Below are 23,775 nucleotides of genomic sequence, written 5' to 3' on the forward strand. Positions count from 1 at the left end.
TCTAGAAAAACAAGTTTCAAGGCAGTCTGACCTCTTCACAAACACTGATTTTATCCCCCTCTGCACAACTGAGGTCAAATCCTTTGCTTTACTAATCACAGTGGTTTTAAAGCACTGTACTGTTGGGGCTTTTTGGTTGTTTTTTCTGACCAAAAACTTTCATCTTTGATACATTATATACAAGAGCACCTGGACAAGTATTGTGTAGTCCTGGTTGTAGTTTTCAATGCTGCTTCTAGGGTAATTTCTTCCCATCTGATTCACCACTAAAGCTTAAAAATCCATAGCTGAAGCTTTGGACTCTCCCCTGGGTATACACTCACAGCCACCAGGTCACCTTCTAGATGGAAAAAACAAAGCCCAGGAGTGCTGTACTGAGCCTGACACGTGCTAGAGATGTAATAAATAGCCTTGATTTTTCCAGAAGCAGTGCCTTACTTGCAGGTAAAAATATATAACATCAAAACACAAAATATAGCACTGAGAGAAAAACTGCACTTTGCACATGTCTGAATTTTTGCATTGGTTTTTTTGCTACATGCCAAGATGTTAATACTATACCTTCTTTAGGATGATATCAATGTAACCTGCAATTAATTGAGAGATCTGTTCTCCTTCAGTGGTCTGTACTGAGTAATAGCTTTCCTGATATTCACCAAAATCCTGAAGAAAAAGGGGAAAAAACCCAAAACTTATTTGAAAGTATGAAGTAAATGAAGAAACAGTACCAAATATGACTGAGAAAATTCAAATGCTGAAATTGTATAGACACTTTATTATATCCAACAGTAAGTTAAACTTTTCCAAGATTCTAAGCCAGTCTATATGCAAGACTGAGGGAAGAGAGAAGAATGCTTTTTATTGCACTTTATTCACAGATGTTCCATAAATTCAAATGCCCAAGAGATATTTCATCTAACTTTATCAGATTCAGTCACTTGAGGATGAAGAAAAGTTTTTTTAGAATTTAATCCTAGAGCATAATCATCCATGCAACTGGAAATTACATGCACATGAATCAAGTGAATGCAATTTTCTAGCTTCTGCCTCTTACTCCATCACTTCAAACAACCTTTTCATATACAAAATGTATGTTGCAGTGCTCTCCCATTGACCAAATAATTAGCAAAACATCACATTCATGAAGCTTCTCTGAATTTGTAATTATCAAATACATGAATGAGCCAGCTGACTTTGTTTATGTTCATATCTGGCAAGTCACAAAGTACATTATGAATGACAAGCATCATAACTATTTACACCAGTGGGAATAATCATACTTTCTTAACTGGTTCATTAGTTAGGCACAAGCCAGATTTAAACAGTGAATTGTTGAAAGATCTCAACAGTACTTCTGAGGAATTGGCCAGTCCAGAAGCACCAGTACAGATTGAATCTGCATTACTGTATGTGCCAGTTTATTACTTGAGGACTCAGTGACTCTAAGGCTATAAAATTAGAGATGAAACTGTTCTAAGCCTCCCTGCCACATAAATCCCTTGTCCTCTGAATATACACAGAAAGATTACCAGAGTGAAGCTTTTAGGTGAGGCAGCCCAGCGTTTCACAGTTGTCAGTGGCCATTCCTGCAACACCTCCTTGGTCTTCTCATCCACACGCATCACGGAGTCTTTGGTGACCCCCAGCAAACGAGGAACCAGCTTGTTTTTGCCTTTCATTTTTTCCTATAACACGGTGGGCAAGATTGTTTTCCTTACAAATGCAGCTTTCCACAGGACAAAGGAATAGCAAGATAGAATACACTGCAAAGGGAAGCAACTGGTGTGCAGACAGTGACAATTTACAACTCCAAGCTTAATTTGTCTGTTTACAGACAAGGATTTCAAGCAATGCATTAAGCAGCTCTGGTCTTTACTGCATCTTTACTATTCAGTTCAAAAGACAACCACTCTTCTCACTCCTCCAGGAAACTGGAATATCTGAGTGGTTGAGAGCTTAGAGAGGCACCTGAGATAATCCATACCCAAGGACACAGGATGGCCACAGCAAGAGCCACGTTACCTTAACAAGGAAAAACGAGACGCCGTAGGTGCGCAGGGAACGCGCCAGCTTCACGTACTTCACTTTGGCTTCTATTTCTGTCATCTCACCACAGTTTTTGTGCTCCTGTAACAGAGTTCAGTATCAATTAGGCAGAACCAAAGCTTCTAGAAACAACCAAAAAAAGGGCACAGCTTTTATCTATTTCAGGATGCTTAGTTCATACTCATTACAATTAGAATATCTGAAAAAATACTGGGTAGAAAAATACTGGGTGCATAACGCCTCACACAAGAGAAAATAACTAACTTGGGCAAACAGAACACTCCTCTTTGACCATCAACCATTCAATCTATGCCTCAGACCATGCACATTAAACCCCTTCTGACACAGTTTAAAATTCTAGGTACTCTTGCTATTTGACCCCATCAGGTTTCATACAATCAATGCCTCTTCACTCAGCTTTTAAACGTTGTTTAAGTGTACCTGCACCCTTTTTTTTCCTCCCAGAAACAGATTATTTATTCCTGCTTTGTGCCCAAAACTCTGATTCATGACAGCCTCACACCTTGTATTTGAGACCATTTCTCATGTCTTGTAGGTACTTCCAATAGGCCTTTTTGCCAGTTGCAGCATTATCCAAAATTATTTTCTATCACAGGAAAATATCTCTACAGCTGAGGAACTAACAATGATTCTTCTGAATAGCGTGGCCTGAAATACTCAACTAAGTGTGTCCTGTAACTCAGTTTCTTTTTACTGTTTAAACAATTTGGCGATTAGTAGATTGATGATTATGTGTAAGCAACAACAGGTACCCATCTTATGTATTTAAATTTATTAAATTTAAATAGCATCTTCTCTCCTATCCAGACCACTGTGCTGAAATCCACGTCCCAATGTCTCACTATTTAAATCCTGTGTGTGGGACTCCCTGTCCCACCCCATCTTCCCCTCACGTGCCTCTCAAGTGCTGGTTGCCACCTCTTCCATGCTGCCTGAAGGCAGCAGGGGGAGCACCAGGAACATGGGAAATGCCTTCTTATTCCACTTGTTCCCACCTCAACAGTGTGGGAGCTTCCAAGAGAGCCCTGGGAGGAGCAACTGCAACTAAAAACCTCTTGCATCCCAAGAACACAGGCTGCTCCCATCTGTCAACTTCAGCAGAGAACACAACCAAGATCCCAAAAGAACAAGGAGCACAAATGTAGCACCTGCCAAGCTCCAGAACTTCATGGCTTGGGAAACAGCTGAGTTTTTTTCAAAAAGACAGCTCACATATTCTACCTTGTTAAATCTTTGCCCAGATCAGTGCCCTCACTGATGAGCTTCTGGTCCATGCACTAAAGCACATAATGATAGGAACTACTCATAGGTCGTATCTGACATGGGCAAAAAAAAATCCCATGCTATGAAAAGCATGGCTGCAATACTCAGAAGTGAATGAATTGGTTTTTGCTTAAACTGCAATGTCACTGCACACTGACTGAAAGGTGCACAGAAAAGTTTCAGACACACTCATCTACAAGGAAGTACTGAAGAGTCAAGGTAGAACAGACTCACTGAGTTATAGGATTCTTCAGCTGGGAGTGTAGCAGACAAAATAAAGGATGTAAACTCTTCCTGCTCTTGAACTTGTTTTCCTAGCTGGGATCACAGATCTCTGGTGTGTCCTTCCAGAAGTCATCAGACTTCATCTCACCTGTTGACCTCAGAATTTTCCAACTTCCATAGTATTGCCAAACTTGTATTTCAGTGGGCAGTTACCTGGTGCATCTACAGTACTCAGACTCTGAGAGCACTTCTACCAATACCAGTCCATTTCACCATTTATACTCAACTGCTCCTGTCTTTTACAGGGGAGTGATTCCCACACACACCACTGAATTCAGGCATTAACAAGCAGAATTGAGGCTCGTGTTTGAACGAGGCACAAAATTAAAACTGGCTTAATTGAAATTAACACTATTTTAATACAAATACACATCTTTATATTTCAATGCAACTGACAAAAAGATCTTAAAAATACTTTATTTTCACTCTCTCCATTTAACAAAGCACATTGGATAATCATCAGTAAAGGAAAAATGACCAGGATAATAAATCCATTGAAGAAATAAAATAAAAGCTGTCAAATACTTGATACTTCATTTTTTCATAGCCAGTTTGTATATATACAAAGAACTTTGAACTAAGTATACATCTGGGAATTTCAGATTTTTCTGATAAATGTAGTGGAACTATAGTAGTTTTTTTAGCCTCACAATTACCTGAAATATTCTCTTTTCAGCCCCTCTTTGTTTGGTATATTCTTTAGGCAGGAATTCTTTCAGGCTAGGGAAAAAAATAAAGAAATTCCAAAGTTAATGGCTCCTCCTTGAGGAGGGATGCTTTCCACACATCTTTACTGGCACTAGGTCCCCCAGGCTTCCTAATGTGGTGTTAAACACCTCCACAACAAAACAAAACTAAGTAGAGCAAGTGGTTACCCTAACACTTGAGCTGCTGCCCCATGTGGTACCTTTTCATGTTCTCAAAATCCATCAAAAATAAACAATAGCTGGCACACTTTCCAATTTCAAATTATAGGATGTCTCTCAGCAGCTCAGAGGGTCTCACATCAAAATGCAACTGCACTTCCTGTGACCTGGGACAAGGGGACATGGAGGCTTGAGCCAGCTCTGAGTTCAGACACTGCTGGTACCTGACAGCAGCACTCTGATTTACTGATGTGTGGGACCAAGTTCTTCATCCAAAAATGTTAGAACACAACTACTGTACTGAAAAACTAGAAAGCAATTTAAGTGGACACTTAACACCACTGTGTTGTCCCAAAGTGAAAAAAGAAGCAGTTTTAATTTCTGCAGCACTCAGGTTCTAAGGCTCTCAGAACATGGATTAAATTAAACAAGTTCAGCCTCCATGACAGAGTTCAGTCAGAAGGAATCCTTCAACACCTCATCTTCCCCTCCTTGCTGTATAATGAAATAAACCTTTATCTCAGCCAGATTTCACCCTAACTTGAGGGCATAGCAGCATCAGACTTTAACAACTGTTCTGGATTGTACCTTCCCATCTGGAATATTCTACTCTGATGAAACCATGTCATATATTCAGCAGGTCATTTTCCACCTGAAAAAACTTGCACAGTTAAAATAATTAGTCTCTAAGGATTCCCCCTACTTTGGATTATTATGACTGGAGAATGTCCTCCTTATTCTGATTTATTCAGTAAAAAAGCAACACTTAACACTGAAGGCTAGACTACCTACTAGGATACAAAGTTAGATGTTTTGAGAAGGATGGATTGTTTTAAACAAGATTGGCAAAAAAACTGCTCAACTATTCTGTGGGAGTTGCTTTGTTTTTATATCTTGAGGGTGTTTTTGTTGGGTTTTTTGTTTATATTAGTGTGCACTTTTTTTGTTTGTGTTTTTAAACACAAAAGACTGACATTTAAGACAATCAAAAATTAGCTCAAAATACTAAATTAGTATTTTGTGCTTCAAAAATATTACTCGGTACTGAGATCACACATTTTGTCTTTTCCATATTATAAAACAAAGTAAGAACAACTGTCCTTGCTAATCTTTCTTCTGATGTTCTCATAGCTACATCTCACTTATCCATGATAAAGAACTCTCTTCTGGGGGAGTTATTTACAAAGACACATCATCGGGCAGGGAAGGCTGAAGAGCCAAATTAAAACTGCAGATAAGGACTGAATGCAGCTTATTATCTTAAAAAGCTGGTGTATCTATTATGAAACAACTGGTGGTTTTATACAGAATTTCACAGGTTCAAACCAGTTTAGTTAAATTCAATTCCAAGGTAAATTAAGAAAACAATAAACCCAAACCTGAATTAAACAAAGATCCATTCTAGAAATCTATTTTTATAAACAAATAAATTATAGCTATCAATGCACTTTAAATAATCATCTTTTATTAGCTAATATTCTCAGCTACCTGTATACAGGTAAACTATCAAAACCATTACCTTCTTAAGCTTGTCTACTTAATTTTTAATTAATAGAACACTTTAAAAAACATTTCCAAGCAAACATTACTTGGAGCCTCATAAGCACCAAGGACTAAGAAAACAACTTTGTGCTTTGTCCACTAAGCAGCAATTGTAATATCCCTAATATCTCTGCACATGTGGGTGGCAATTGGATTGGAAGTTTTTTCCTTCTATCACCTTCCACTATTTTTAAATCAAGAGGCAAGTGATCACCTCATCTCAAAGGGTGAAATGCCAGTTGTGAACTGAAATCACATTAATTCTACCTATAATCCTATAAAGATATTTTCCTTACAGACAGTTTCACTTAATTTTGCAGCTTTTTTATGCAGCTAGGAAAAAGAATGGAAATATCATTTAGCCTTCTTTAATCCTTTAAATTACACATATTAGAATGTGTACAGTGAACTCAGTCAAAAAAACAGCTAACAGCAAGCAGAGTTGATCTAACCTGGTTTACACTTGAGTTTCATCTTCGAGTTCCTTAAAGTGTTACACGAGTGCCAACACTTGGATTGTTTCTCATTAAAATAAATCTGCTCTTGAAAAACTCAGCTTAATTCAGCAAACCAGGTTAGAGTCAAGAACTGAGCTCAGCACCAAGCTCACTCATCATGTGCAGCTTGTCTGTTTGCCAGTGTGCACAGAAGTGGAGGTGTGCAGTTGGAGGTGCTCCTTTCCTATTGCAGAGCAACGGTGTGAGCTCTTTATTAGATATTCTGTCAGCAAATTCAGCCCCAGGGCAGCCTCTGCAGGTGCCATGCCAAACTAGATCCGTACCATGCAGGAGTACTTTTAAATTGATAATTTACTCCTTTCACAATTTACTTTGGCATGAGCTTCATGTTGAATTCCAACAACCAATACCAATGTCTTAGCAAGATGCAGGCAAAAATCTTCATCTGTGCCAAGAATATTTTAGCAATGACAAAAAAAGATACAAAAGGTGTCTCTACACAAACATATTGTAGACAGGCAACTAAAGTAAGCTGTTTCCAAACAGTATCATTAAATACTAGTGCTGCTCTGTTCTGTGCTGGTTTCTGTATGAGCTGACAGATTCTCCTTAAGGAAACCTGTAGCATCTTAAGGTTTCAGTAGTGAGGGACTGGATGCCTCTCAAATGTATTTCACATATTGAGCTACAGCATGCAGTTTATATAAAAGAAAACTACTTTATTACTTGAAAAGCATCAGTGTTTATGCACCAAACAGTAGAAAATAGTAGGATGAAACTTTAAAAAAAACTCACTCTTTTTCAAGGGAATAAAAAAAACTATGACTTTTTTTCTGAAAGGATAAGAAATGCATCTTCAGAAAGAAAAAATGAGCATTTAACTACACTTTTCTCTACATTGCTCATAGTGAGCCAGGATCATTTGGCTCACTTAGACTCACAAAATAAAAGCATGAGGTTTCACAACAAGGCTGCCATGATGGCTACATAAAATAAAGACATCACCACTAAATCATAAACATGTACACTTCAAATTAGGAGACAATGACCAGGGACTTACAGTTCTGCAGCAGATTCATCTACAGAGGAAAAAACTCAATTACCTCCAAATAAGAAATGTCTAATTTTATGAAACTGATGAAACACCAGGACAGAGAGCAATTACATTTGGTTACCTGCCAAGTTTGGTTCAAATATAATCAAAGCCCTAAATGAAAATGAAACAAGAGCAGAGAAAAGTGCCTACAGAGTATAAGGTGGTTCTGAATTTTGGAATACTGGTTCAAAATGGGTTTCCACTGGAGTAACATTCCTTTTCCAATAGATCACTCAGCTTTCATCTCTATTAGGATTAAAAACCATAATGCACATTATATGAGCTATGACTGTTTCATGATGGGCTCCAAACTACCCAGCACTGCACACAAAGTACAAGTAGTACATATATACAAAGCAGCTTCAGTACATCATAAAACACACTCACTATATGGGAGCTTGAGAAAAGAGAAAGACACTTTCCACTGAAAACATCAAGCAGTGCATTAGAAAATCCTAAAACATTTAAGCAACTGAATGCTGTTCAGCCGTTTGCAAAAGCCACTGGTTAAGGTTGTGGGAAATTACTGCTTTAAAAATTAAAAGCAACTATTTCTGGGAACACCTAACTCTTGAAATCATTACCACGACACAACATTAGCTTAGCATGACATAATACCCCAATGGTTTGCTGCAGGAATACTCAGTGAGTGAAGTGAGAAGGGAAGAATAAGCAGACAATGGACAAATCCCAGAGAAATGCTGTTGTCTAACTGGTCACAGTTCTAGGAAATAAAAACCAGGAGTACACTGAAGCTGTTATAGTGGGGCCCTGTAATTCTTAGACACCAGTAGTTCTAATAGGAAAGATTCACTGGCCAATCAGGAGCAGATAGAGTAAAAAGAAAAGCAGATTATTACTTGAACTGAAAGCTGTTTGTTTGTATAACTCAAGTGCTGCTTCAGGAATAGGCTTCAGAAGCAAAGTGTTTCAGACAACCAGAGCTGCAGCACTGCACGTTCCACAGCAAGACACCACCTCAAAGTGCTTCCCTGAGATACCATAAACCCCAAAGTGGCTCACAAAGGAAGCCTGAGCAGCACTGAGCACTCTGCCAGTGGAACAGGACACAAACCAAATACACACCCATTGCTGTGTGCCTCCAGTTAAGGGACTTGTGAGCCTCACGTAGCAAGGCTTGATGGACTGGGCAGTAAATAGCTCTCTTTTACCTTCCTACATTGCTTTTCTCAGACTTCAGCCCTTGGTTAATTCAATCAGAAAATCCATTCAGTAGAAAAATGGGACATCTACATTTCAGTCAAACTTAACTTGCCCTCCTGATAGCAGTAAAGTAAGTGTCACAAAGAAGATGAAAGGATGAGCCTCTTGTGAGCAGGACTTCTGTCCATGCCTGAAATAAATAGCACAGGTCTAGAACTCCTTTCATACAACACCAAGAGAGGCTCAATCTGACCAAGTGATTAATGCCACTAAAAAGTTTGGAAAACTTAATTTCTACACACAGGAGTATGCACTTTATTCAAATGACAAAACTTCTTTACACTCTTGTACTTTCCTGGTACTAACTGTGTACTTAACTGGCACTCTGGGAAGAGCCAGTGCCCTTATTAGTACTGTCTAATAAGCCACTGCCATTGGTCCCCTCATCAGTGAGGTTGCTGATTTGTGCAATAAAGCTCCTTTCACTGGGAGATTTGCTATTGAAAATAACTGAATCTGATTACCTCTGCTTGAAGTAATAAAATGTGCTTAATCTGTGACAACTCAACATTAGTTACACTTGAGGTCACCCAAATTTAGAAGTTAGAAGTGTTTACTCTAAAAATCCAGGTTTATGTTTGTGTTCTACATGAGGTCCAAACTGGATCTGTGCTTGAAAGCCTCCAAATTCACAAGCCTTCTCAAAGGAGACGGGATGGGAGCCATTCAGAATGTCATCACGAGCCTAGGGGAGACAAACAAAGATGTGTCAGAGACACCCAAACAACTAACCCATCTCAAATTCCTTAAAAGCTTGAACACAGCCAGCAACACACCCTTTTCCTTCTGAATGTCTTTATCATTCCATTCTGGATGTGTATGTGACCAATAAAACAAAGGGTTAGATTATTTCATTGTGAGTATCTACAGAGACTTATTGAAGCTATGATTGTATCAGCTTTGATCAAAAAGAGGATTCGACAGCCATTTCCTGATGCATGTGTAAATAAAATACAACCTGCACATATACTTCTGTGTATGTACACACAGAGGTACAGATGCATGTGTGTGCAAATACACACACTGAAAAGCTTTCATCCCACTGCCTCACACAGGAGGGAAAAAAATCTCCATAATTAGAAGGTAAAAACAAAATTACTGTAACAGATATAGTAATAGGGACAGGCACACAGCACTTTTCTTCCTTTTGTGTAAATTTGGTGATCATTGAAGATGACAGATTTTATAGCTCTGGCAATAGAAGGCTCACCTACCCATAGACAAAGCAATGATAAAGCATTATCAACACATACTGTCATACCAGCCTGAATGAAGTATTTTAGTGGCAGGAGAACAGCTCAGTGTGATAGTCCTCAGAAATACTTCAAAAAGGTACTGCTGGTCTACAAGCAATAGAACAGCCTTATCTTTTGCCTCAGGTTTTTAAAATGTAACTTATAGCACTATCAAGGACAAAAGCACATTCCATCAAACTTCCAATTTTTTTTTCTTTGAAAAAAAACCCAAAACATTAAAAAAGAACTTAAAGCCTACTTTTTTTTTCAAACTGAATTGCAGGCAACTGCAATGGCAGCTTTACTTAAATACTATCATCTGCATAAAGCTCCTGGCTTTGCTAAGGTATGCACAGTCTCTCTGACAGTTTAGGAAACCTGTCTAGATGGAAACTCCTACTGTGTTACATGGCATGGTCCCCTTTGATGGAAAGCCTGCCTGCCTTGGTGCTGTCTGGATTGAAGATTGGAAAGAAGTGCAGGAAAAGTTCTCTCACTGATCAGGCAGAAGTGAAAAAGACATGAGAAACAGAAAACTGTTCACAAGACTGGCCTGAGGTTCCACATGACACAGAGAACACCATCCAGAGAAAAGAAGAGAAGAGGGAGAAGAAGTAAAAAGAGCAACTTGGGACTAAGGACATGTACCAATGTTAAGGAAGCAGGATGTCAAAGCCAGTGGATTTTTGGCTCAGCGTCCATTACTGGGTTCAAAGCATTTGACTAAAAAGAACAGCAAAGCCTCTGTACTACCATGTGTTTTTGGAGGGCTAGACAAAAGAGCAAAACCAAAGCACATCCAGAGCTGGAATTCTAGAAGTTGGAGTATCTGAGCAGTGTATTTTTTCTAATTAACCTACATGGGTTTCCTCAGACAAGGTGGAAAGTGCTGTACCTGAACATAGAGCAAATTAAGCTGAACAGGATCTCTTGAATCGACGTTCTGGTCTGAATAAAAGAACTTCCGTCTCAAGAGCAGCGTTTCGTTCTCATCCACTCCTTGCTCCCGGAAGGTCCGGCTGTGATCCAGCCAGTTCACTGCAACACAGCCACAGCCATGCACGTGTTAAACCCTCACTGCTGCAGTCTTCACAGCCCCTGTGAAACTCTGGGGATAACTGCCTTTCCCACTGTGGGGGGAAACTCCACAGGAAATGTTACTTTTATTTCTGGTGTTGGTTATCAGTGCTGAAGGTTTGCTACAAATGAGAACTGGAAAACAGCACTGCTGAGTAACAAGGATGTACTGCAGCACATTGTTAATATTGAAGAAACAACTACAGTAATGTTTTACTAGTAAATTTATACCTTTAAATCTTCACAACAAAATATATGTACCACATTTTACTTCTAAAACAAATGATTCTCTTTACCTTTCTTATCCCTGAACACAATTTTGAAACATCTTCCTGCCACTTACAGTTAACCTTAGTGTCTTATAGTAAAACAATAAAAACAGTTATCATGACTTAGCATACAAAACAAATCAAAACCACCTTAGTGGTTCTTTGGCAAACTTCACTTACAGTTAAAACTTACACCTTCAAACACAAAACTAGCTTTTGATGGCTTTCAGCAGACATCAATCATTAAATATGCAACTTTAATGAAGGGACAGAAACAACCCTTCACACTGAAGCTGGAATACCCCTACCAAACAGATACCAAAAAGCATTTCAAAACACCTGCTAACTCTCAAACTTACCCATTCACTTAATTTTAAAAAATACTCAATTGCAGACAGCACTGCATACAAGGTGATGCAAAATACAGCCAGGAACCAAGTGAAATGGCCACTGCATGGCTTCTTTGCATTATACTGTGCAAAGATATTAATCTAAGAACTACCCTGGGATACATTACTCACAGTCATCATCTGTATGAAGCTTTGCCTTCAGTTTTTCCATTTTTCTTTCATCACGTAACAGGGTCCTATCCTTCTTAAGTGTTCCTGTACTCTCCTCTTTCTTCTCTTCGATGCTCTCCTGGATTAATGAATATTCCTCATAATTTGTTATTCCTGGAATTATAAATAAATCCAATATCTGACCTCATCTTTCCAATACAAGATTTCTTTGTCATATGCTGCATTTGCCACTTGGAGAATGGTATTAAGGTATTTTTTTTCTGCTGCCTACCCAAAAGAAGCTGCCAGTTTAAAAACATGATGGAATGTAAAACAACTGTAAATTCCAAAATGGAGACAGGCTATAGTAAATTTCCATTAATGGATGCCTACAATTGCTTCCTGAGCACTGACTAATTTCAGCTTGCCCGTGATGTAAAAGAAATGTGGCAGAGCCAACTGAGGAACAGAAACCATGTGAAATTCATGATTTTTTTGTTTAAAGTGTTATGACTCAACTCTTCCTGTGAATTTTACATGAAATTGAATCAAAAATCAGTTCAAAATATTCAGCATATATGCTAAGTTGTTCCCATTTCTTTGTTCTGTTTGGTTTTTCTGTACTGTTTGGGAAAGCATGTTTATGTTGTACCAGACAGCAAATTAAATGCTCGCCTACACGACCACATTCATGAAAATAAATCAAACTAATTTTTGAGGTAAATTAGTTACAGCACATGAGAATCCAACATACAAAGCCTTAAAACTGAAATAGATTATTCCCTTTCCAAGTAAAGTAATATAAATCAAATTAGGGCCGTTTGCACTCTAAATGAGATTTAAGCAGTTTTAAGACTTAAATCAATCCAACTTGGATGCATACTTGCAGTGTATGTATTAAATACACATTTGTTTTAAAAATGTTATTTAGCTAAGTATTGAGACAGACTATAAGCAATATGACACATTTTTGACCAGCTGCTCTGGATGGCTTCTGTATGTATTTTTACAAATGATATAATTTTGTGATCAACTCAATCATAACAACACAAAGTCCTAAGCTTGGGTACATTCCAAGGTCAGCAATGTTCCTCTTTTATCCCATTAACACCGAGTATAAATTCAGTTCTAAACCTTTATCTCATAGCAGGAAAGACTACATAAGTGTAATAAAAAATTGGTACCTGTACTGTTGGATAACTTTGTGCCTTCAACTGCTAAATCCTGAAGTCTAAGGATACAGCTGACTCTCTACAGACTTTGATAAAACCTGGACAACAGGTTTCAAGAAAGTGTTTGGTAAGTAGTAACTTAAAAAACAAATTTAAATTTTTCACATGTATACCAATTTCTATCCACATAACAGCCTCACATTCAAAATTTAAATATGACAGAACAAATTCTTAAGCATGTGGGTCCCAAAACCTTACCTATCCTGCTGCAAATGGTAACCAGCAATTCACCCACTGTTTTAGAATCATCCACCATGACTGTTTTCACTGAACCATCCAACATACGTATTTTCTGAGGTCTCTGTTTCTTTTTGTACTCCAATATATCCTAGGAAATAAACACAACTGTTTCTAAATGCTTCTGGAAGCCACAAGCCAAACCACTACCTTAGATGCCTAAAACAGGATTTCCTTCCCACCCTCCAAGCTGGATTTTTCCTTTGTTACAGTACAGGCAAATGTACTCATTTAATAAACTTGAGCAGTGACTGCTTTTAGATCTGCCCATGTCATTTCTCAAGGGTTGTTCTAAGTGACAAGACTAGTCAGGGCAGGATAGACCTAAGTACCCTTGTGCTGTCAAATCCAGTCCTCATTTCAAAAGGGCTGCAGTGCTGTGGTTGCAGCAAGCTGGGCAGAACAAGAGCCAGTGTGACCTCACCACCTGCAGTATACAAGAACCAACTCTAACACAAGGTCACATCAAATATAAAGTATATAACCAAAGTTATTTTTCAACTTTCTGTTAATCATTCTGTGAAGACACTACTGACCACAGCAGCAACTCAGTCACACCCTGAGAGCAGGAAAGAAAACTGATCTCTGAGGCACAGCAAGGAAGAGGACTAGGTCAAGCTCAGGAACAGACTCAAGACCCTCTACCCCTCCAAATGCTCAACATTCTTCTTGCTATGTAGGAAACAAGTTTTCTAAGGACGTGGTGATGAAGGAAGCAAGAGACTTGCAGCATACCCCATTTCTCAGCATGTAGTAATCCAGTGTCCTTCCAGCCTCCAGCCATATACCTTTCCGAGGATCATCATCTGACAAGAACAATCCATAGTCAGAGGCTGTGGGACAGAACAGACAGAGACACATTGAAAAACATCAGACCTAACAAAGGCCAACATGGTTTTATTCAGGGCTATTCAGATTCAGAGTTAAGCCTGAATTAAATACATTACACTTACCTTCGACTCTTAATAAATTTGGATAGAATATTTTTCTGTGCTTCATGAAAAATTTAGTTTAGCAGCAGATAGCAGGGTACATTATGCTTTACAGAAGACTTGGAAAAAAGTTTCACTATGCCATCACATCTTCACATGTCACATCTACTGCGTACTATATTTGTAACTACTTTTTTTGAGACAACCTTTTTTAAATGCTCACAGGTCCTGCTTTGGAATTGACTAACCAAAAATACAACCAAGTTTGGCCTTAACCACAATGTACTATTTCAAGCAGCAGTTCTATTTTCAAAACACAGTTTGCTTTCAACCCTCCACAAAATGAGTTTATTATAAACTTGGGAATCTTTTGGGTAGGTGATTCAGGTTTAGGTATTTAAAAATATACAAAGCTTCTAGAAGTATATCCATAGCAAATACAGCAAAAACTTCTATCTTTTGAAGGCTAAACAACGTCAATTGATTCTTTCAGGAGTAAATGATAAAATTTTCACTGCTACGCAAAACCAAACCCAGGTTTAGGTTTCAAAGACTAAACTCCAGACACACAAAATGAGGCATCATGACTGTTAATTTAAGGCCTATCCATATGCATGAAGAATCAATACAGATTATACTTCACAAACAACAAACAACCATTCAGCAGCTGAGCCTGCTCTGTTTGCAGTTCTGCAGGTGAAGGTAACGCCCCTTCTCAGCGCCAGCAGTCAAATCTGCTACAGCAGCTCTGGGCCATACCTTGTTTACTGTCAGCCATGTGTTAGGACCCTTTGGCCAGAAAGCCAGGTAAAAATAGCTACAATTTTCAGATAATGTTTCATCCTTAAATGCCATGTATAGCAATAATTTACATTTAACAGCATTTACCTTAATCACATGTTTATTTATGCAATTATATAAAAGACCTTGCCCTTAATTGACAGAAGTACAATTGACTTAGATACCCAATTTAAAAGGAAGAACCCTTCCAAAAACAACCAAGAAAGATGAAAAACTTTCTGTGCTGACCTTAATTAAAAACTCACCTGAAAGGTGAAGTGATCTGTACATACAGGGATATTTATGATCCAGATTCAATACAGAATCACTTTTGTAAGATTTTGCAATTTGTGCCTACAAGTAGGTTGTGACCTTTAGAAGCAAAGTGATTCCCCAGAGCACAGAAGTACCAAGGAAGCACAGACTGCTCTGATACTCATTTGTGGTGCATGCACCTGGTAACGAAACAGCAGGAGCTGTGCAACTTGCACATGGAAATCATGGCCACCTTTGTGCTGGGAGAAATTAAATGTGCACAGCTGGCAGCCATAAGTACATTTTCTGTTGTGCAGAACCAGTTTGTCAACTGTACTGCACCACTGTGAGTCTTCTGAACTAACAGACAAACACACATTTTAACAGCCACCAAGAAAGGGAAAGGATATGTTGGAAACATTTCTGTTCATCACTTAATCTCATTTTTTGAAGACTTTAACTGCACTGCAATCATAAGTAAAGGAAAAGTCCTACTATAAAATCTGATAACTCCTTGGCTTTTCTTTGAGATTCATGATGTTCAGGGATATTTATCATTCAGCTTCTCCAAATTCAACAGCTGTCTACAATCACTGCCTTGAGAGACCAGCATGGTAAAAATGCACAACTTTTATCTGAAAACTGAAGCTCTGTGACTAGATTTCCAAAGGACTCCTTCAAAGAAGAAGCAATTCTCAGTAATAATAATGAAGTCCATTACTAGTAAGTTTTTGTAACAAGATTTTTGAAATGGCTGTAAAGTTTGAGAGCTTAAACCTCAGTAAAGAGTCTGCTTTAAGAATTACATTCTGGCAGCATTACATACAATGCAGCACCAAAGGGCTTTGAAGTATCTGAATTTTTTTACATCTTTGGCTGTGTTAAACCAGTTCTTTTGTGCATGGTGTTTCCCAGTCTGTATTCACCTAATTTGCTCAATAGGTACAGAGACATTTGATTCATGTGTAGCACCATGGGAACTATGGTGTGCACAGCACGGTGGTGATTTTAGTTGTTAAGCAGTTTCAAACATTTCTCTTTGCACATTTTGGAAGTACCCTCACCATTTTTTTGTAATTTGTGCTGACGCTTCTTTTGCTGAGGCACAAAACTCTGCACAGATTTTCTTAGAACACATTGCCAGAAACACTGCTTTAAGTAGGCAATACCAAAAAAAAAAAGCTCTTCAAGCAGGAGAGCAATTTCTCATCTTTAATGCAAACAAGATATTTATTTAAAAAATCTAAAAACATCCACTGTAGGAAAATTTTTGTCAGGACAAAAGGAAGAAAAACAACTCAGATACTTTCTATTGCTTAAAAAAAATCTGCATTTGTTTCCTTTCACTCCAGAGCCCTACAACTTAAATTAAGAAAGAAACAAACAAATCCTCCAACATAAAAACAATTGAAGAAACAGGACAATGTAAAAAACCTCTCTGTGTTCATGACTATTTTCAATTCAGGCAGTGCAGTGAGGAAGGACAAAGTGAGGAGCTCACCTTGCCCAGTCTGCGCCTCCGGCACTCGCTCGCGGATGACTCGGCAGGCGTCGTACACGGCCGTGGACGGCTCAAACTGCATCGTCTTCACCACATTGCACTGCCGCACACAGATCTTCAAGGAAAGAGCCACCATGGTGCCCAGTCACTTTTAAGATCCTACTAAAGTACCTGAAAAAGCAGTAGTGGTATTGTTGCTTAGTTTTTCATTTAATGGTTTAATATAATCAGCTTTTCATTAAACAAATGAAACTCGTTCAGTAAAATTACATTTGTTCCAATGCACTTCTATATAAAGTCTCATTAAGATAGAAACTAGCCAAAACACGTATTTTTCTTGGTGTAATGGAAATTAATTTTTCAAAAACTTGTGTACACATACTAAATGTTCATACTTTCTTTGAGGTAGGTTGAAATGATGCATAAAAAACCAAGACACTTATTGGGTATATTGGCAAGATATTTACAGCTGAGAGAAAATTCTTTTTCTCCCACCACACATTTTTATTAGATCATCTAGACTAGCTTGAAACCAACAGCTTAAAATAACTACTTCATCAAAAGTAGGATTTTCTTAGCACATAACTACTCTCTCCTGAAGATTCTGAAGTGTGCAATATAGTGTTATGGTTTTTCTCAAGTCTCCACATAGAACTGCTAGATGTTTTTAGCCTGCTGCACAGCTACAGAGAGCTTCAAGAATGAGTTATTTTTCATTTCAGCTATATTTAAAAAACTACACCAAATCTGACAGCATTTTTTTACAGAAACAGGAAGCTACAGATGCTTTTTGTATTGTTTCATTTTGTAGATAGTCTGGATTTTGTCTCCAGTGTCTTCCCTTGCTGTTTTAACAGTCCAAACCACTCTTCCATCACTAGACTTTCCACAATGATCTCCAAGAACTCATCAGAACTTAAATCCATTCTCCATAAATAGAGAATGCACTAGAATCCCCAAATAATTTCTGCATAAATTGATATGTGTGTTTTTAAACAGGAGTTTCCCAGGGGGTCTTGGTGACTAACTTGACGAGCTGGAAGCTTGTTTTCCTCAAGTTCAGGGGCCTGACTTTACTCTTCATCTGACCCAGATCCCTCAGAACTGGCAATTCCAGAGTGCCTGGCAGTCCAGACTGCCTCCAAACCCAGCATCGCTGAGGAGCCCCTGCTGGCCACCAGCACTGCATCCACCTGGAAGGGATGTCTATCACCAGCTGGAGAAGTCACCCTCTCTGCCCTCCCCGAGGCTCCTGCAGTGCCCAGGCTCACAGTGCTGCTCTTCCAGCAGCTGCAGCAGTGGCAGCAGCACTTTGTCAGCAGGTTCCCCTGGATCAGGGGCCTGCAGCAGACACCCACCACAAGGTTTTTCTTTGTTTCCTCACACTCTGATTCTTATCCACAGGTTTTCAACCTGCTCACAGCCATTCTTTAGATACAGCAATTGGCTCCCTCTCCTTATGTAGGGGGTAACACTTCCCCCATCCCTTCACTTCTGTCCCCTCTGAACTGCCAAAAGCCATTGAGAGTGACACCCCAGCCATGGGACTCATCTCACCAGGTTTCAGTAAAGGCAACAGGGCCATGGCTTTCTAGCAGCAAGGTGTAATCTTGTTGGTCTGACACAATGTTCTTCTGGCTAATCAAAAACAAGCAGGAGTCCTGTGTCTTAGAGAATGTTCTTTTCAAAGTACATTGTTTAGGTTTCCAACTTTTTAATATTTTCACTTTGTGATGGTGCACCCCATAAACCATAAACGTGTGTCAGAAAGAACATCAAAAGGCAGCCTAGCATAGTGCCTTGCATTGTAAAAGGAGGCATCCCTATGCTGTCCCTGCCAGATGCTCATTTAATCCATTCTGACAAACTCCATCAAAACAGAGTCCACAATACCCACAGTTAAGCTGCTCCATTTTTATTTTTCTTTTTACTATTCCTACATTTTAGATGGTTCTCCCTCATACAAGTTTTCAACTTAGGTTCTCCACTCTGCAAAAGAATGTTTTTTCCCTTCCCTACATAAACAGTTATGCAAATTTATCCCCAATATCTTTAATGCACTTTTACAAGTTGGGAACATGTTACTGTGTCCTCCCACCACCACTCTTATTTTTTTTTCCAGGGTCAAATTCAACTCAAAGAAGGAAGGACCTAACTATATCAGTGGTCTGGTTTCCTTCAGTTCAGTGTTCTTGGTTTCAGAGACACCAAAGGATGCTTCATCTGAAAAAGAGCTTATGAAAAGAGCTCATGACTTATCAGCTTCCTCCAAGACTGTGTTCTCAAACTCAAGAGAAAGGTTTTTATTTGCCTCCTCCAGATTATCCTCAGGCTCTAAATCTCTCCATTTGGCTTTCAGTAATAAATGGGATAGGCAGTTTCCATCTCCTGGGTAACAGCCAGAACAGGACAGCTGTTTTTTCTCAAAAGATCTAAGAACTTGGTCAAGAAAAAGGGCTGGGATCACAGAGGAAAACAAGGGGAAAATATCTTCCATATTCCCTTTATCTTCTATACATTGATTCACATCACATTTAAATATTTCTCTGTGCAAGTAATGGACTCTCTGTGCCCCCAAAATTACTCAGTCTGTGGAATGGCTGACCAAAACTTAAAAGTATCCTGGAAATTAAGAAAATTTTACATGGAACAGTTTGCCTGGTAGTCTAATTCTCTGTGAGTAATAAAGTAGGAAATTTCTAAATCAGACTGTGACTAATCTGTGCTTGTAAGGTGGGAGACTGAAATAATAAATTATGAATCTGACAGCTTTGGGAGAATAGCAGCAGCTTTGAGATCTTAAAAAAGCCACAGAGCATAACTCAGAGAATCCAATGCCTGCAGATTTATATCAGAGTGTGTATGTCAAAGCCTTGAGCTGAACCATCACAAGGCTCACGTTCTGGAAAATCTGAACAACACAGAATTCTAAGCAGTGCTTGAATTCAGATGAGCAGGCCTCAGTGTGCTCCCAGAGATACCTTGCCAACAAAGCAAACAAGCACAAATATGTCAAACACATATTATCCAAGATAATAAGATATAAGGTGAAGTAATAAGATATTATCCCAAGATGTTATCAAGGACTGAAAAGTAAAACAAGAATGAGGCAGCAATAAGGTTCTTAAAAGTAACTTCAAGCTGGAGGAATGCATGCCTCTGGGTTAAGGAGTGATTATACACCACTAGCCAGAACATCCCTGGCAGGAGCACCCTCCAGCAGGGCAGCAGGAGGCAAACGCTGCCCCAGCTGGGCCACCCTGGGCTCTGGTCCCTGTCCCTTGGCAGGACAAAGCCTGAGCAGACACTTCCTTCCATTGGCACAGCCCTCCTGCAAGTCTCACCTGAGTTGCTGCAACCTTCCCCAAAAGTTCTCTCCCTGGATACATTCTCTCTAGAGCTGGGATGCTGTTACATAAATTACAAAGGTATGGGCTTAGAAGCAGATACACACTCCATCAGCAGTTGAAATATTTTTCTTTAATAATTTCTCTTTATTAAAAAATGAAGAGAAAAATCTGAGAATTCTGAAAATCTAAGGACTAATATTTACAAAACTAAACATCTCTTCATATCTTGTAAAGTAGGTATTTTCAGTAAAACAATTTGAACATTTTAAAAAAAAGTTATTTGATGAAACACTTATACATATTAAAACCTATTAAGTCTATTTTACCTGAAATGAAATAAATCTTTAAATTGCCTATTGCAAGTCAGAAACTAATAATTTCAACAAAAGCTCCAACATATTTGTTTGAGAAACGTTCACAAATTAACAGGAAGAAAGTTGATGCCAAAACACCCCCACGCTTAATTTCTGCTGGAAGTTAATTTGAAATTGTTTTTACTCCTGGTGTCATTCAAGAGGAGCAAAACAGAACTAACCAACATCTAGTAGGACTGCCAAAGCTGAGTTAGAAATTAATTTATTCATATCCTACTGCACCTCTTCCTCCATCAGCTCCAAGAGTAATTTCTAGAAAGGTATTTTCTAACTAAACAGTAATTTTTACACTGTCTGTGCTACCATAGTAAATGAACAGCTTTTGCATAGATTTACTCTCAAACTTCCTTGTCCCACTTCTGCTTCACCAACAAATGTCTTTCCCAGCCAGCCCCTTAAAAAGCCTTCTGTAACAGTATGCAAAAATGAGTTTTGTCTGCTGTTTGTGAATGCATCTATGTTAAAATGTTCAAAGCTTTGAGATGGATGACACACATACGATCAAGTTCAGACTTGCCCTAATTAGAGAGCTTTCATGATTTTTTTTGTCAGGCTCATTAAGAGAATACTAAATCAGTGTAGGATCCAACTCTACACTAGTGAAATTAGAGAAAATTACAGAAGTCAAATCAATACTCTGAATGTAAGCCTCAGGTAATGCACAAAATGTGTCTCCATTCCACAATACCTTGCTGAGGTAATTAACATCATAAAACCAAAATTACTGAAATTCCAGAAAAGATCTCCCACGAAACTAAATTGTACCTGAGAGTCCAGCTCTGCTAGACTGGGAAGGTGGCACTGACCTCATCAGCTGCTGATGACAGACAGACCAAGGCACGGGAGCAAAGTTATCCCAACAAGCATTTTACAAGGCCTCTCAAGAGACATGTAACACAAGGTAAATAGTTGTTTCTCCCAATACTGACAAGGAGAGAAGTTTGTATCACAATTTCAACAGGAATCAACTACCATCAAGCCAAAATAATAAAATTAAATACAAAATAAAGATGCAGGGAGAAGGGGGACTTAGAGGGGAAACAGTGCAGACTGACCTCCCTCATCATTTGCCTACTCACCTGGCTTAATTTGTACCATTCCTACCCTCATACCCACAGTGTCTGAGCTGACGAGGCCATGATTTTATCAGTATATTCTGAACTGCAGTGCTAAGCAAACAGAGTGCAAAATGTCAGCTCAATGCTATGAGGGCCTGTGCATTTCACATCCTTGCCAAGTGAGGGCTGAGGTAACACACAGCCCAAAACCACCTGCATTTCACAACCAAGCAGACGTGGAACAGCCACCAGTGACACTGCCAAACACGGACCACGCCCATCCAGTCAAAGGAAAGTTGTCACTGCCAGTGCTATGGTTAAAAGCAAAGCTCTGCCATGATTTAGTAAAGGTCTGTCTCCCTGGAGATATTTCTTAACTGGTTCATTCAAGCTTGAGCAAACACAAATCTAGGTCATGAGACTGTCACAGCCTAAAAGCCTGTATGTGTACATGTTAGTAGAGGCAAAGCTGTGTATTTTTATACTAGACCAACTTTGTAACAATATCCAATTAATCAGAAGTCCTCTATTCTTTTCAGTATTCCCACCAACTGGCACTGGAGACCAGCAATACAGGACAGATGACATTTTCTGTTGCTCACAGAGGTTGAACATCTAATTCTATTGTACTTATGAAATACTTGTTTAGTGGACTGGTGCCAGCTAAGACCTCCATGAGCAAAATGCACTCTGAAGTACAAACCCAGCTGAACTGATAGCTTTGTGTATTTACAAAATTATGAATGCAGATGAAAGCATCATCCTTCAAAAACAGAGCATAATGGAACCATAAGGCAGGCAGACAGGCACAGAGAGTAGCAACACCCATTTTACTCTAAACTCATAGTTGCACCTACGTTGGCATTTTATCATAAAAGAGGTGGCACTGCACCCTTCAAGGAGCCTCTCTCCAGTGCTCCACTGCTGTCAATCTGTAACTTGTTTATACCACAATCTCTTAAGGGCTGCCACGAACAGATTTTCTGAGACTAAGCTGATTCTCCAGTATAGGAACCAAACTATCATCTGAGGGTTGTATGTCTGAAATGTATGCCCACAGCAAGGCCATCATCAGCTCCCTGCTGGACAAGACACTGTGAAGATGTCATCACTGGTTGTTGCCATTCCACTGGGAACTCTGTGGTGAGGAGCTTTCAGGGGGAACTATCACTCATGCACAAACATCAGACTTGTAAGAACTGGGCTGGAAGTTGTCTTGTCAGAAAGGTTAGACTCTCTTCTGGTCAGAAGGGAAACAAAAGAATATCTCTTAGTTTCCCCTCTAATCAGCTTAAAGCAGAAGGCAAGAGCAGTAAACCAACAGAGGAAAAGCTGATGTTCTAAATGGGCAGTAAGTCAAAGGTATCAACTTGGAGGGTCCAAAAGCAGCTTGACAACCTCAGACACCACACACTGACTGGGGTGGCTGATCAGAACTCTTGAAGTTCAAACAAGCAACCAAAAAAAAGCACAACCCTTCCTTCCACTGGTTAGAATACAAGGAACTTAACACTGTACAGCACTAAACATGGTTTATTCTGTTTGCAAGTATGTACAGACAATTAAAATGCAAGAACTCTCACATGCCCCCCTGCCCTAAGAAAATCCCTGCTCAACCACTATGGCTGTATACACATACCACACATGCTGATAAGCAAGTTTACCTTAAAAAAACTTCAAGAATCTCAGGAAAAATTCACTGCATTTAGCTGCAGCATGCAGTACTAAATTTTACAAATAAACTACTTGGAAAAAAAAAAAAACAAACCACCTCCCACAGCAAAACAAAGATGAACCAGGACAAGCTTTGAAAGGTTACTATGAGAGCAAGCATTGTAATTACTAGCAAGCATTAATAGATACCATTCTCAGTTCATGCTTTATAGTCATATAGCAACAGCATCTCTTTTGCTAAGAGCCCAGCAAGGAAGTTCCCTCAAGCAGAATTATGTAAGAGACCAAAATATTTGGGTCTAATTAAGAGTTGTTTATAGGACAGTCAGCTTATTAGCAATTGAACTTCAGCTTGCTTTTTAAGTCAAAAGGCATATTTGAAAACTTGCTTGTATAAATCTTCAAAAGGAAGTATGAATTACAAGAACTACAGAAGGAATGTCACTGTCCCAGACAGAGCTGAAACAGCTTTTAGATAAGATAAGCAAGGAGCTTGACTG

The 23,775-nt window shown here is 39.0% G+C and overlaps 1 protein-coding gene across 7 annotated transcripts in view; it reads right to left on the reverse strand.

The window, feature by feature from the left end:
• The window catches only part of TLN2 (talin 2), a 142,018-nt gene that overhangs the window by 70,747 nt on the left and 47,496 nt on the right, over window positions 1-23,775 (reverse strand). For 6 of the 7 annotated variants that reach the window (XM_039722844.1, XM_039722845.1, XM_039722846.1 and 3 more), the window contains 10 exons: window positions 16,820-16,990; window positions 14,087-14,184; window positions 13,313-13,442; window positions 11,904-12,056; window positions 10,932-11,074; window positions 9,359-9,486; window positions 4,272-4,335; window positions 2,023-2,127; window positions 1,530-1,685; window positions 562-663 (listed from right to left, as the gene is read on the reverse strand). In XM_039722844.1, the coding sequence (XP_039578778.1) occupies window positions 562-663; window positions 1,530-1,685; window positions 2,023-2,127; window positions 4,272-4,335; window positions 9,359-9,486; window positions 10,932-11,074; window positions 11,904-12,056; window positions 13,313-13,442; window positions 14,087-14,184; window positions 16,820-16,955 (1,215 nt within the window). In that variant the 5' untranslated portion in view covers window positions 16,956-16,990. Of the gene's footprint in view, window positions 1-561; window positions 664-1,529; window positions 1,686-2,022; window positions 2,128-4,271; window positions 4,336-9,265; window positions 9,487-10,931; window positions 11,075-11,903; window positions 12,057-13,312; window positions 13,443-14,086; window positions 14,185-16,819; window positions 16,991-23,775 lie in introns of those variants that run through there. The other variant, XM_039722849.1, reaches the window with a different exon arrangement.

Source organism: Passer montanus, unplaced genomic scaffold (assembly GCF_014805655.1).
Source record: "Passer montanus isolate IOZ18808 unplaced genomic scaffold, ASM1480565v1 scaffold5, whole genome shotgun sequence".
Taxonomy (NCBI): Eukaryota; Metazoa; Chordata; class Aves; order Passeriformes; family Passeridae; genus Passer; species Passer montanus.